The sequence below is a fragment of the Oncorhynchus mykiss genome, chromosome 20 (genome assembly GCF_013265735.2).
Source record: "Oncorhynchus mykiss isolate Arlee chromosome 20, USDA_OmykA_1.1, whole genome shotgun sequence".
Classification (NCBI taxonomy): domain Eukaryota; kingdom Metazoa; phylum Chordata; class Actinopteri; order Salmoniformes; family Salmonidae; genus Oncorhynchus; species Oncorhynchus mykiss.
In genome coordinates, this window is record NC_048584.1 from 14,528,987 (window position 1) to 14,544,536 (window position 15,550).

A 15,550-nucleotide genomic window follows, 5' to 3' on the forward strand; every position below is an offset into this window, starting at 1 on the left:
TTTGTTACAAATGCACAACACCGCCATGTTTTCTTTGCTTTTTTCAATCGCGTACGTTCAGAAATTTTACAATGATATACAAAATGTTAGCACATAATGGAGAAACTTAATTTCAGTACAGTACAAATCCATAAACAAGTATACAATCACTGAAATGCAGGGACTTTTAACAGCATTGCATGAATCTGTTCTTTTTTTATTTTTGTTTATCTTTCCAACAATGGCGTACCAAGGACCTCTGTTTCCAGGGCTATCTAGCGCCAGTCCTTGAGGACTGATCCGTCTTGAGTTTTCGAATTAATCCGTTGATTGGCTATAGAGTCTATACACCTAGTTTACGAGGTCCAAATGAAATACTGAAGGATGAAAATCAGAACATTTAAAGCCCTCCAAGATCCTGGTTGACAGATCGTGGGCGCTAAACAGAGAATGCAATTGCAAGGTGAGACAATTCCTCCAGTGCACATAGATATATGGAGGAAAAAGGGGATGCAGTCGATGTCCTCAGGTCCTGGACTGCAAGGTGAGGCGGTGGAGCATGTCTGAAAGGTAAGCCATGTCTGGCTGCTGGGCCTGGTGCTTGATGAACTCTAATGTCCGCACCTGTCGAGAAATATGTGTGTACAGAGATTATGATTGGACTTCTACTGTATCTCTCCAATGTTTTATTGTTCCTATGGCTACAAGCGGCCTGTGTTTTACTCACGGAGGTGCGTGTGTTGCAGTAACCCTGCTTGTGGCTCAGATTCCACAGGTTGACAGCCAGCTGGTTGAGTTTGTTGTTGCGTAGGTCCCCGTGAGCTAGGAGGCAGCCAAACAGAGAGAAGGCCAGACTACCCTGTCTATGGACACTCTACAACAGAGGAAGGGATAAGAGAGAGTTAAACATGTTTATGGATATATACAAAAAACAATGTATGACTATTCTATTCTCAGGGCACTGGCATAGTGCGTCCTACCTCATCTCTACCCAAGGTCTTGAGGTGGTCCAGCACTTGTCCAATCAGAGTTTCACATAACTTGTTGATCTCTGCCAAAAACTTGGGATCTCCTCCATAAAGTGTTTCATTCGAGTCCACTGGAAAAGAGAAAGGAAGGATGTGTGTTAGCTGGCTTTGACTCAAATTATCCTTTAAGTTCACACTCTTCTATATTTCTAGCCCATTCTGAGAGACCAATATCATATGGCCCTCTGATAGTGGGTTCGATTCCCGGGACCACCCGGGAATCGGGTGGTCCCGATTATGAATGCATGACTGTAAGCCACATTGGATAATAGTGTTAGCTAAAAGCCATATAGTATTATATTACATGCCACATAAACCTGAAACGTATGGGAGAAGAGGGTGTGTGTTTCTGGGTAGTACCTTTGGGGATGGAGTAGAGGTAGCTCTCCTGACTCATGGCAGCCAGTAGTGGCAGGGCGCTGATGTAGACATGGACCTTGGCGTCACTGTTGTCCTCCCAGGTGTAGTCCTGCACCATGTTGAGCAGCCCACGCACAAGGAACAACACCCCTGCCTCTGGATGGTCCTGGACACACACACACACAGGAAGTACTTCCTTGACATCTAGTTCTTTAGTTATTTCAAGCATTATGGGAAAGCAGGGATGTTTCCTTACCGGCACAACTAGTAGTGCTGACAGGAAGTTGTTGATGAAGTCAAGCAGGAAGCCCTCAGAAGAGCGCAGTTTGCCCTCGATACTGATACTGCGTGGCACCTCTGGCAACACACTGACCGCTGCCTTCAGGAATGCATCCGCTAGGAGAGAGCGATAACAGTGAATGAGAATTCACTTCAGAACTGGTGAAAACCTCAGGACTCTGGGTCTGTCTATTCTGAACAGAGCACACTCAGACTCACCCTGGGAAAGACACTGGTTGGCCAGGGCCACCTGCCCAGACAGCAGGTAGAGGTTGAGGCGGCTGAAGATGCTGGTGAGGGAGGGAATGGTGATGAAGCTGTATGCAGCACATGCCTGAGAGAGAGACCGAGGAGTCAGTGACGCATTAGTGGCCATATTGAGGACACAGATGTTGGGGTTATAGACAGTGAGGTTGCATGACCCACCCTGACAAAAGCAGCAGTCTTGCGGGAGTGGCTCCCCCTCATCACACGCCTCGTCTCCATGGCCAGCTGGTTCACAGTCTGAGAGAAGAGGACAAAAGTTATGCGCGTGTGTATGTGCAGTATATATACGATCACGACAAAATGATTCAAATAAAGGTTAAGCTAGATTCATATCAACTGTCTAAAGAAGGTGGGCTTTGTATTGCAACGCAAAGCAGAACCGCGTCGAGGTGTGGTCCCACATGCGCACACAGATAAGACGATGAAGGTAGGATGTGGTGGCTGTGCTGGACTCACGTGGATGAGCTGCACCAACACTGGCTCCAGGTTACAGAAGGTGGCCCGGGCCTCCACACAGAAACTCAGCTGCTGCTCAAAGTCACGGCCAAACGACACCTGGAGAGAGGGAGGGAGAGAAAGAGGGAGAGAAAGAGACATATGCTGAGTCACTAGCCGTCACCCTTGGAAATGCAGGAGGGGAAGGAGTGTCTGGAGACCCAGAGGATGGGCAGTCTGAGTCAAAGACACTCACCATGCGTATGAAGCCATTGATCAACAAGGCCAGAGATCTCTTCTCGTCCTCCAGCGTCAGAGCACTAAGGGACACAGAGAGAGTAGGGTAATTTAGAACATTCCCCCCTCGCGCACGCACACACACACACACACACACAGTTGGCTACTTACTTGACAGAGTCGTGCATGGTCTTGCAGACGTGGAGTAGAGCGTTGAGGATGACAGGATCTCTAGTGGGCTCCTGCTGGTGTCTGAGAAGACAGACAGGCAGACAGACATGAGGGATAGACACGAACACTTCACACGTATAGTGCGGAAGAGACATTTCGCTTGGGTGACATTAGCCACGTTAGCATGACAACAGCAAAAGGTGTCGGCTAAACCAGACGTACTTGATGAAGACGTCCATGATGGAGAGACACACCCCCACCCTGACGCTGTCCTTCTGGAACATGTCCATGAAGGGAAGGAAACGCTCCTGAGGAGAGGGGGGGGGGGTCACAGAGAAACTAGTTAGATCTACCCGCTGATAAAACACAAGTGATTGTTTGAGACTGGAGAATGTCAACACCGAGTCTTACCATGGAGAAGAGGACAGAGAAGTCATGAAAGTAGGTGAGGATCTTCCGTATCACAGACTGAAGCTGAGGATAGGCATCCTCAAAGGCCCGGTCTGGGGTCATGTGCTTGATGATGTCAGAGAGCACAGTGTTGACCTCACGTTTCTGGGAATAAGAACAGAGAAAATGAGGATTATATACAAGCCGGAGTCATTTCGAGACCCTTGTGCTCAGAACTCTTTCAGTGGCAGCGCTGTAGTTCTCTTGGACACTCACAGTGAAGTGACGACAGGTGAACTCCACCCAGATCTCAGCACAGTTGATGTAATCCTGGAATAAGAGAAGGAAACATTTGCAACCCTTTGTTAATGTGAACCACCAGGCACGCCTTCATTGTCTAAGAGGGTTGTTATTTGCTCTGTACCTGTGGACTTCGCACTTTGGTGATGACCTTCCAGGCCTCATTGAGGATGGGCAGCCTTTCCGCCTCAGGAGGGTCAGCACAGGCCAGGCTGCGGCCCAGAGAGCCAAACAACAGGTGCTGAAGGAGGACAGAGAGAGGAAGTTGAAGAGTAAACAACACAGATACCAGATAAAAGCTATAATGGAGGCAGAAGGGAGGGGCAACGATGCTATTTTTAGAGCACATGGTGAATGTGGATGTGTCTAACCTTAGGGAATCCTGCCTCATCACAGTCCTTGATCATGCCGATGAAGTCGGTGGCTCTCGTCGCGATAAACTCCGCCCTGAACGCCCACATCACCGAGTTCAGCAGCAGGGCACTGTGGGGAAATCAACATTAGTTGAGACTCAATGCCCGGTTTTGGCTTCCTGTGGACATGGATAATATACTGTACATCTAGTTGATTTTTATATGAAACTTCAAAACCAAACGACAGCATCGGGTAAGGTTCAGGGGGGGTGTATCTTTGTTAACAACAACTGGTACGCAGTCTCTAATGTTAAGGAAGTCTCGACTTCTTGCTCGCCTGAATTAGAATACCTCATGATGACCTGCAGACCATACTATTTAACAAGAGAGTTTTCATCTATACAGAACAAAAATATAAACACAACATGTAAAGTGTTGGTCCCATGTTTCATAAGCTGAAATAAAAGATCCCAGAAATGTTCCATATGCACAAAAAGCTTATTTCTCAAAAATGTTGTTCACAAATTTGATTGCATCCCTGTTAGTGAGCATTTCTCCTTTGCCAAGATAATCCATCCACCTGACAGGTGTGGCATATCAAGAAGTTGATCAAACAGCATGATCATTACACAGCTGCACCTTGTGCTGGGGAAAATTAAAGGCCACTTAAAATGTGCAGTTTGTCACACAACACAATGCCACAGATGTATCAAGCATTTGGCATGCTGACTGCATAAGTGTCCACCAAAGCTGTTGCCTGAGAATTGAACGTTCATTTCTCTACCATAAGCTGCCTCCAATTTCATTTTAGAGAATTTGGCAGTACGTCCAGCTGGCCTCACAACCACAGACCACATGTAACCATGCCTGCCCAGGACCTCCACATCTGGCTTCTTCACCTGCGGCATCATCTGAGACCAGCCACCCGGACAGCTGATGAAACTGAAGAGTATTTCTGTCTGATTGGCTGGTCCTGGCCTATGCCCTCTGAGGCCCACCCATGGCTGTGCCCCTGCCCAGTCATGTGAAATCCACAGATTTCCTTATATGAAATGTAAATCAGTAAAATCATTGAAATTGTTTCATGTTGCACTAAGGCCACACTAATTGAGCTGTATAGGGCCATAAGCAAAGAAAATGCACATCCAGAGGCGGCGCTCCTAGATTTTAATACAGGTAAACTGAAATCCATTTTAAATCATTGTTGAATGCATGTAACCTGTGCAACTAGAGGCGACAAAAGTCTATATCACATTTACTCTACACACAGAAACAAATACAAAGCCCTCCCTCGCACTCCCTTTGGCATATCTGACCATAATTCAATCCTAATGATTCCTCCTTACAAGCCAAAACTCAAACAGGAAGTATCAACGACGCGCTCAATAAGGATGTCGTCCGATGAAGAGGACAGGACTATTTCGCTAGCCTACAGTCGTGGCCAAAAGTTTTGAGAATGACATAAATATTAATTTTCACAAAGTCTGCTGCCTCAGTCAGTTTGTATGATGGCAATTTGCATATACTCCAGAATGTTATGAAGAGTGATCAGATAAATTGCAATTAATTGCAAAGTCCCTCTTTGCCATGCAAATGAACTGAATCCCAAAAATACATTTCCACTGCATTTCAGCCCTGCCATAAAAGGACCAGCTGACATCATGTCAGTTATTCTCTCATTAACACAGGTGTGAGTGTTGACGAGGACAAGGCTGGAGATCACTCTGTCATGCTGATTGAGTTCGAATAACAGACTGGAAGCTTCAAAAGGAAGGTGGTGCTTGGAATCATTGTTCTTCCTCTGTCAAACATGGTTACCTGCAAGGAAACACATGCCGTCATCATTGCTTTGCACAAAAAGGGCTTCACAGGCAAGGATATTGCTGCTATTTATTGGATCATCAAGAACTTAATGGAGAGCGGTTCAATTGTTGTGAAGAAGGCTTCAGGGCGCCCAAGAAAGTCCAGCAAGCGCCAGGACCGTCTCCTAAAGTTGATTCAGCTGCGGGATTGATGCACCACCAGTGCAGAGCTTGCTCAGGAATGGCAGCAGGCAGGTGTGAGTGCATCTGCACGCACAGTGAGGCGAAGACTTTTGGAGGATGGCCTGGTGTCAAGAAGTGCAGCATGAAGCCACTTCTCTCCAGGAAAAACATCAGGGACAGACTGATATTCTGCAAAAGGTACAGGGATTGGACTGCTGAGCACTGGGCTAAAGTCATTTTCTCTGATGAAACCCCTTTCCGATTGTTTGGGGCATCCGGAAAAAAGCTTGTCTGGAGAAGACAAGGTGAGCGCTACCATCAGACCTGTGTCATGGCAACAGTAAAGCATCCTGAGACCATTCATGTGTGGAGTTGCTTCTCAGCCAAGGGAGTGGGCTCACTCACAATTTTGCCAAAGAACACAGCCATGAATAAAGAATGGTACCAACACATCCTCCGAGAGCAACTTCTCCCAACCATCCAGGAACAGTTTGGTGACGAACAATGCCTTTTCCAGCATGATGGAGTACCTTGCCATAAGGCAAAAGTGATAACTAAGTGGCTCAGGGCACAAAACATTGATATTTTGGGTCCATGGCCAGGAACTCCCCAGACCTTAATCCCATTGAGAACTTGTGATCAATCCTCAAGAGGCGGGTGGACAAACAAAAACCCACAAATTCTGACAAACTCCAAGCATTGATTATGCAAGAATGGGCTGCCATCAGTCAGGATGTGGCCCAGAAGTTGATTGACAGAATGCCAGGGCAGATTGCAGAGGTCTTGAAAAAGAAGGGTCAACACTGCAAATATTGACTCTTTGCATCAACTTCATGTAATTGTCAATAAAAACCTTTGACACTTATGAAATGCTTGTAATTATACTTCAGTATTCCATAGTAACAGCTGACAAAAATATCTAAAGGCACTGAAGCAGCAAACATTGTGGAAATGAATATTTGTGTCATTCTCAAAACTTTTGGCCACGACTGTAGATGTATTGGGATTCATCTGATAACATTGAGGAGTTTACCACATCAGTCACCGGCTTCATTAATAAGTGCATCGACGTCGTCCCCACAAACTATCACAGACAAAGGGAAAGCCGTCCGCGAGCTGCCCAGTTGACACAAGCCTACCAGACAAGCTAAATGCTGTCTATGCTTGCCTCAAAGTGAGCAACACTGAACCATGCATGAGACCTCCAGAAGTTCCATCATCATCCAAGACACCCTGGACCCACTCTAGTTCCCATACCGGCCCAACAGATCCACAGATGACACAATCTCTATAGTACTCCGCACCGCCCTCTCCCACTTGGACAAGAGGAACACCTATTTGAGAATGCTGTTCATTGAGTATAGCTCAGCGTTCAACACCATAGTACCTTCCAAGCTCATCATTGAGCTCAGGACCCTGGGACTGAACGCCTCCCTCTGCAACTGGATCCTGGACTTCCTGATGGGCCTCCCCAGGTGGTGAAAGTAGGTAACAACAAATCTAACAAATCTGCAATGCTGACCCTCAACACGGGGGCCCCTCAGGGGTGCATTCTTAGTCCCCACCTGTACTTCCTGTTCACGTACGACTCCAACACAATCATTACGTTTTCTGACAACACACCGGTGGTTGGCCTGATCACCGACGATGAGACAGCCTATAGGGAGGAGGTCAGAGACCTGGCAGTGTGGTGCCAGGACAACAACCTTTCTCTCAATGTCAGCAGGAGAAATGAGATGGTCGTGGACTACAGGAAACAGTGGGCCAAGAACGCCCTCATCCACAGGAATATAGTGGAGCGGGTCGTTAGCTTCAAGTTCCGCTGTGTCCACATCACTAAGGAATTATCATGGTCCACACACACACACACAGTCCTACCTGGACTATCTGCATTGACCCTTTTTGCACCAACTCTTTTGACTCATCACGTACACTGCTGCTACTGCTTATAATCTATCCTGTTGCCAAGTCACTTTATCCCTACCTACATATCTACCTCAAACTCGTAACCCTGCACATCGACTCAGTGCTGGTACCTCGTGTAAATAGCCAACTCACTGTGTATTTATTCCTAGAGTTATAATTTTTTAAAATTATTTCTCTATTTTTCTCTCTGCATTGGGAGGGCCCCATAAGTAAGCTTTTCACTGTTTGTCTGCACCTGTCGTTTACGAAGCGTGTGACAAATAACATTTGATCTGTATTACAGGAACGTGTGCCACCACACGGCAACCCAGTGCATCTGGCTTCTAAAGAAATCCCTCTGGTGTAGAGGAGTACTCACTTATTCCCAAGCTTTTTGCATCTCTCCATCATCTCTGTTAGCAGGGCCTGCAATGGAACAATGGATGTCAAATAAACTCAGCAAAAAATAAATAAAACGTCCCTTTCTCAGGACCCTGTCTTTCAAAGGTCATTTGTAAAAATCCAAATAACTTCACAGATCTTCATTGTAAAGGGATTAAACACTGTTTCCCATGCTTGTTCAATGAACCATAAACAATGAATGAACATGCACCTGTAGAACGGTCGTTAAGGCACTAACACCTTACAGACGGTAGGCAATTAAGGTTACAGTTATGAAAACTTAGGACGCTAAAGAGGCCTTTCTACTGACTCTGAAAAACACACACAAAAAAAGATGCCCAGGGTCCCTGCTCATCTGCGTGAACGTGCCTTAGGCATGCTGCAAGGAGGCATGAGGACTGCAGATGTGGCCAGGGCAATAAATTGCAATGTCCGTACTGTGAGACGCCTAAGACAGCGCTACAGGGAGACAGGACGGACAGCTGATCGTCCTCGCAGTGGCAGACCATGTGTAACAACACCTTCACAGGATCGGTATATCCAAACATCACACCTGCGGGACAGGTACAGGATGGCAACAACAACTGCCTGAGTTACACCAGGAACGCACAATCCCTCCATCAGTGCTCAGACTGTCCGCAACAGGCTGAGAGAGGCTGGACTGAGGGCTTGTAGGCCTGTTGTAAGGCAGGTCCTCACCAGACATCACCGGCAACAACGTCACCTATGGGCACAAACCCACCGCCGCTGGACCAGACAGGTCTGGCAAAAAGTGCTCTTCACTGACGAGTCGCGGTTTTGTCTCACCCAGAGGTGATGGTCGGATTCGCGTTTATCGTCAAAGGAATGAGCGTTACACTGAGGATGTTGTGTTATTTCAAATCTGGAGCGGGATCGATTTGGATGTGGATTGTCATTCATTGTTTGGGGCGGTCTTTCACAGCAACATCGGACTGAGCTCGTTGTCATTGCAGGCAATCGTAACGCTGTGCATTACAGGGAACACATCCTCCTCCCTCATGTGGTACCCTTCCTGCAAGCTCATCTTGACATGACCCTCCAGCATGACAATGCCACCAGCCATACTGCTCGTTCTGTGCGTGATTTCCTGCAAGAAAGGAATGTCAGTGTTCTGCCATGGCCAGCGAAGAGCCCGGATCTCAATCCCATTAAGCACGTCTGAGACCTGTTGGATCGGAGGGTGAGGGCTAGAGCCATTCCCCCCAGAAATGTCTGGGAACTTGGAGGTGCCTTGCTGGAAGAGTGGGGTAACATCTCACAGAAAGAACTGGCAAATCTGGTGCAGTCCATGAGGAGGAGATGCACTGCAGTACTTAATGCAGCTGGTGGCCACACCAGATACTGACTGTTACTTTTGATTTTGACCCCCCCTTTGTTCAGGGACACATTATTCCATATGTCTGTGGAACTTGTTCAGTTTATGTCTCAGTTGTTGAATCTTGTTATGCTCATACAAATATTTACATGTGTTAAGTTTGCAGAAAATAAACGCCGTTGACAGTGAGAGGACTTTTCTTTTTTTTCCCCCTGAGTTTACATGCCAGCGACTGTTATGGGGATATCCCCAATACAATAACTACATAACTGTTATCGGTGGATACTGTGGGACCACTGTGGATGTGTTACGCTGGGTGGCAATGTACCTCTGGTGCTCTGTAGGAGACACACTGTAGGATCCAGTGGATGGCGGGGGAGTAGAGGGTCAGGTAGACGGGGATCTCCACCCTCTGCAGGACCAGCTGGTTCTGGACACTGTCGCCATGGATCTGACGGAACGTCCCCAGCAGGTCAAAGAAGTTCTTGTTCAGGCTGTCCTTCAGGTGAGGAGCCACCTCCATCCCAATCTGGCCCGGAGAGAGATGGATGCAGAGAGAGAGGGGATTGGTGGATACGAGTAGAGGAAGAAAATAGGGAGATTAGAGAGGGAGAAGAGAGAACGTATCCCATTCTCATGACTGAGCCAAAATGTAATACCGGGGGAAAAAAGCAAGAGGGGCGGTTGAAATCTCTGTAAATGAGGACAACCAATGAGAGAGAGAGAGTTGAGAGAAAATATGTTCTGGAAGCCAGTCTCACCCGACAGAGGTAGGCCCGGGCATACACGGCCACCAGGGGGTCCCCTATCCCCCGGATCATAGCTGTGAGGCGAGGCACCGTCTCTTGGATCCCACTGAGAACACAGAGAGATGGAGTGAAACCAGTGAGCGGACGGCCAGACGGATGAGAGAGTGGTGCTAGAGCGAGGTGAGGGAAACATGGGAGGGATACTAACCACTTGGTCAAGAAACGGTTACACTTCAGGAGAGCTACCTCGACATATCTGCATGTGGAGTCAAGGATTCAACTCAAACCACTGTGTAAGCATGTGATCAGAGACATATGTAGATACAGTGAGCTCCAAAAAGGTATTGGGACAGTGACACATTGTTTGTTACTTTGGCTCTGTACTCCAGCACTTTGGATTTGAAATGATGCTAACAGACCCCCCAAAAATTGTTATTGTAATGGTGAGAGGTTAACATGTCTTGTGGGGTATGATATTTGTGCGTCTGTAACTTTCTCACTCATCATTATTCATGATGAATTCAGGACTATCCGTAATCATTGTGGAACTATCCGTAATCATTGTGGAACTATCCGTAATCATTGTAGCATCCACATGAATATAGAAGTGTTTAGAAATATATTCTATTCTTATTTACAGTAAAAGTGACTCAAAAATGGCACAATACATGATTTACCATTCATTTATGTAGGGTACAAAATAATCGGAAACGGAACCAAAAACAAACAGCAAACGCATCCAACAAGTTTGTAGTCACAAGCTTGATGCAATCATTGCATGTTAGGAATATGGGACCAAATACTGAACTTTTGACTACTTTAATACACATAAGTGAATTTGTACCAAAACTTTTTGTCCCCTAAAATGTGTGTGTGTGTGTGTGTGGAAGGGGGGGGGGGGGGTGAATGGATGAAAAATACCCTCAAATTAAAGCTGACAGTCTTTACTTTAAACTCATAGTCATTGTGTTATTTTCAAATCCAAAGTGCTGGAGTACAGAGACAAAACAACAACACAAAATGTGCCACTGTCCCAATACTTCTGGAGCTCACTGTATATGGTAACTGTACGTATGCATGAACAACTCAGTGTGCTACTGGAAAGTCGATGTGTATTATAAAGGATACAGTCGTGGGATGAGCTCTCTGATGGAGGCAATTTTGAAGAACCAGTTGAGGCAGGTCTCCTTGGCCGTGTCATTCACTTCATCAGCTGTAAAGGAGTCTGGAGAGTAATCTGAATAAATAATAACTTCTTTTTTTTAAAGGAAGGACCATGGAGAGCACTTGGTGTGACACACCGACGCGACACACAGGACATACCTGGTAGGGGGCGAGGGTCAGAACACATGGACCAGATCCTCTCATACACCAGACGTCCTAAGAGAGAGAGAGAGAGACATTTTGGTCACCTAAAAATAACGTGACCCCTTCCCGACAACAAATCAAAACCCACTACAGCATCCAATGTGAAAAATGTGACTATGTTACTATAGAATGCCCTGCAATTGAAGTGACAGGCCAGTCCTCAGTACTTACCAAAGGTGTCCAGAATGTCTGTGATGAGGACAAACTTGCTTGGGTAGAACTGAATCACAGCTGTGTCTGACAGCAGCTTGGAGCACTAAGACACACACATACAATGACATAAGACAGACATGACGTTGTAAATATACAGTGCCTTGCGAAAGTATTCGGCCCCCTTGAACTTTGCGACCTTTTGCCACATTTCAGGCTTCAAACATAAAGATATAAAACTGTATTTTTTTTGTAAAGAATCAACAACAAGTGGGACACAATCATGAAGTGGAACGACATTTATTGGATATTTAAAACTTTTTTAACAAATCAAAAACTGAAAAATTGGGCGTGCAAAATTATTCAGCCCCCTTAAGTTAATACTTTGTAGCGCCACCTTTTGCTGTGATTACAGCTGTAAGTCGCTTGGGGTATGTCTCTATCAGTTTTGCACATCAAGATTTTTTTCCCATTCCTCCTTGCAAAACAGCTCGAGCTCAGTGAGGTTGGATGGAGAGCATTTGTGAACAGCATTTTTCAGTTCTTTCCACAGATTCTCGATTGGATTCAGGTCTGGACTTTGACTTGGCCATTCTAACACCTGGATATGTTTATTTTTGAACCATTCCATTGTAGATTTTGCTTTATGTTTTGGATCATTGTCTTGTTGGAAGACAAATCTCCGTCCCAGTCTCAGGTCTTTTGCAGACTCCATCAGGATTTCTTCCAGAATGGTCCTGTATTTGGCTCCATCCATCTTCCCATCAATTTTAACCATCTTCCCTGTCCCTGCTGAAGAAAAGCAAGCCCAAACCATGATGCTGCCACCACCATGTTTGACAGTGGGGATGGTGTGTTCAGCTGTGTTGCTTTTACGCCAAACATAACGTTTTGCATTCTTGCCAAAAAGTTCAATTTTGGTTTCATCTGACCAGAGCACCTTCTTCCACATGTTTGGTGTGTCTCCCAGGTGGCTTGTGGCAAACTTTAAACAACACTTTTTATGGATATCTTTAAGAAATGGCTTTCTTCTTGCCACTCTTCCATAAAGGCCAGATTTGTGCAATATACGACTGATTGTTGTCCTATGGACAGAGTCTCCCACCTCAGCTGTAGATCTCTGCAGTTCATCCAGAGTGATCATGGGCCTCTTGGCTGCATCTCTGATCAGTCTTCTCCTTGTATGAGCTGAAGGTTTAGAGGGACGGCCAGGTCTTGGTAGATTTGCAGTGGTCTGATACTCCTTCCATTTCAATATTATCGCTTGCACAGTGCTCCTTGGGATGTTTAAAGCTTGGGAAATCTTTTTGTATCCAAATCTGGCTTTAAACTTCTTCACAACAGTATCTCGGACCTGCCTGGTGTGTTCCTTGTTCTTCATGATGCTCTCTGCGCTTTTAACGGACCTCTGAGACTATCACAGTGCAGGTGCATTTATACGGAGACTTGATTACACACAGGTGGATTGTATTTATCATCATTAGTCATTTAGGTCAACATTGGATCATTCAGAGATCCTCACTGAACTTCTGGAGAGAGTTTGCTGCACTGAAAGTAAAGGGGCTGAATATTTTTGCACGCCCAATTTTCAGTTTTTGATTTGTTAAAATTTTTTGAAATATCCAATACATGTCGTTCCACTTCATGATTGTGTCCCACTTGTTGTTGATTCTTCACAAAAAAATACAGTTTTATATCTTTATGTTTGAAGCCTGAAATGTGGCAAAAGGTCGCAAAGTTCAAGGGGGCCGAATACTTTCGCAAGGCACTGTATGACATTGTAATAGATTTGCTACAAGTATTGCAGTTCTGACCTGGATGACGATCTTGAGGGCCTTGACCTTCTGGTCGGAGGCCCAGGCCTCTTTTAGAGACTGGTTTAGCTCCTCGATACGGTTCACATAGTCCTGCTGGGACAGATTCAGCAGCTCCCGCTGAGACCCCTGACGGCAGACACACAACACTAGAGACGGAAACACTAACATTCTTGGCAACAAAACTCAACAGAGAATGTTCTGGCTGTTCTGCTGTACTTACCTCTTCCAGGTCATCCAGCTCCTCTAGGCGAGTTCGCACCTTCTCCGATACAGCAGAGGAGGAGGCAAGACTGGGAGCCTTGCCTGGAGAATGACAGAAGTGCCACAACAGTGCACGTGTGCATGTTTTTTTGTTGTTGTCTCGACTCAATCGAGCAGGCTTTCAGAATAGGGGATCTGGTATATCAAAGACTATAAATGTTGGAGTAGACTTACCTTTCTCTGAGCCCATGAAGAGATTCTGTCAAAAAAAACAAGAGAGAGAAGTTAGTCTTCGTCCCATTACCGAGGATGGGAAAGGGGAAATGTTTCTCTGAGGTATCTTAAAACATAATCATTGCTCACAATGGAGAGCTTCTCCGTGGTAGTGAACCTGGCAAGGATTTCTCCCCGTTTGGATGACCACGGTTCAAAGTCCACTCCAACCTCATCCTCCTTCTCCCTCCTCTTTCCTCTACCCAAGTCCTGAACAGAGCACAGAGAAAAACATTTTTGAGTGAGCGAGAGCGAGAGAGAGAGGAGGAAATTGTGCATGTTGCTTTATTTTTAACATCCTTTTAAGAGACAACGCCTCCATAACGAGACACAATACAAATATCCCACTATCAAACCTCCCATCTATCCCTCAGTGAGTATTTAATTCTATCCACACCCCTAGTGAAACACTCACCCCAGTAGAGCTGCTCTGTGAGAGGGTTAGAGGGGACTCGCTGGCAGAGGCTGCGGCAAACATGGACAGGGGGTCCGTTCCATCCAGCATGGAGCTCAGGGGATCTGGTGCCACAGAGCTGGAAGAGGAGGAAGAGGAGGAGGTGCTGCCTTTACGCGCTCCCCTCCGCGACTTGGAGTCTGTCACCTGTGTGGTATGTATGGATGGGTGGAGGTGTACAAGTTGTTTACTACTGGGCCACACACACACACACACACACACACACACACACACACACACACACACACACACACACACACACACACACACACACACACACACACACACACACACACACACAGAGAGCTATGCTCAAGTGGTTAGAAACATGTTCTATGGTAGGATGATTTACTCTTGCATTAATGATGATGATGAGAAGAAATTAAGCCTACATACAATAAGTATCAATTTCTTTGCCACATATGGTGTGCATCAACAACATACAGTGCCCTACTCACAGTGATGGACTTGAGGGGATGGTAGTCGCTAAACTCCACTGGGGCAACCTCCAGGCCACAGCTCTGCAGTTCAGACTCATACCTGCGTGCACGAGAGTGCCTGTCGCGGAAAACATATGTTACAGCTTGATTTACTCAGAAGTCTCTGGAATAAACCTGCATTAATACAAACATAGCGCAATATTTGCGAAATATGAGGATCCTGCACGTAGAAGTGTGTTCTTTTTCAGATTGTACTTTGATGCTGAATGTTATTCTCGCTGACATCGAGATAGAAAAATAAATAAAAAGTTGACAGCTCGTGACTTATGACAGCAAGATCAGACAGACCACGCGCATTTTCATTTGTTTTTTTATGCATCTAGCTATCTTGTTTTGATGTCAATTTCATACTCTTAAAGATTTAAAGGACACCAAAAACAGATTTAGGATCAGAAAAGAAGCATCTTACCACTGCACAGCAGCCATTTTTCTCCAGTCATATGACGTCTACGCTTCCTGGTTGTAGTACCAATTTGGAGACGACACAGTTTTGTCCTCTAATAAGAGATTTGTCCAGATTTTTTTTAAAGTACTCATTAAACATAAAAATCAAAAAAAGGATGGGTGGCTTAGCGTAAATTGAATAGATCAACAGATCAATACGGAACGGT

At 45.7% G+C, this 15,550-nt stretch overlaps 1 protein-coding gene across 2 annotated transcripts; it reads right to left on the reverse strand.

Annotated features, from left to right (window-relative positions):
• Nucleotides 1-27: 27 nt before the first annotated feature.
• On the reverse strand, nucleotides 28-15,468 carry LOC110499028 (VPS35 endosomal protein sorting factor like). 2 transcript variants are annotated; one of them, XM_036955874.1, is made up of 29 exons: nucleotides 15,349-15,468; nucleotides 14,898-14,997; nucleotides 14,401-14,586; nucleotides 14,076-14,195; nucleotides 13,947-13,971; nucleotides 13,732-13,814; nucleotides 13,509-13,637; nucleotides 11,716-11,800; nucleotides 11,500-11,556; nucleotides 11,305-11,413; nucleotides 10,385-10,432; nucleotides 10,189-10,282; nucleotides 9,756-9,956; nucleotides 8,069-8,115; nucleotides 3,818-3,929; nucleotides 3,571-3,687; nucleotides 3,423-3,476; nucleotides 3,168-3,311; nucleotides 2,979-3,064; nucleotides 2,757-2,837; nucleotides 2,605-2,668; nucleotides 2,370-2,468; nucleotides 2,073-2,150; nucleotides 1,866-1,980; nucleotides 1,624-1,763; nucleotides 1,368-1,533; nucleotides 960-1,078; nucleotides 707-853; nucleotides 28-603 (listed from the first exon to the last, which is right to left on the reverse strand). In XM_036955874.1, the coding sequence occupies exons 1-29, from the start codon at nucleotides 15,363-15,365 to the stop codon at nucleotides 505-507; spliced, it is 2,922 nt and encodes a 973-aa protein (XP_036811769.1). In that variant the 5' UTR covers nucleotides 15,366-15,468; the 3' UTR covers nucleotides 28-504. The 2 variants fall into 2 exon arrangements, with proteins under 2 accessions (XP_036811769.1, XP_036811770.1); XM_036955875.1 differs by having other exon boundaries at nucleotides 11,305-11,401; nucleotides 15,349-15,467.
• Between the last annotated feature and the right edge of the window lie 82 nt (nucleotides 15,469-15,550).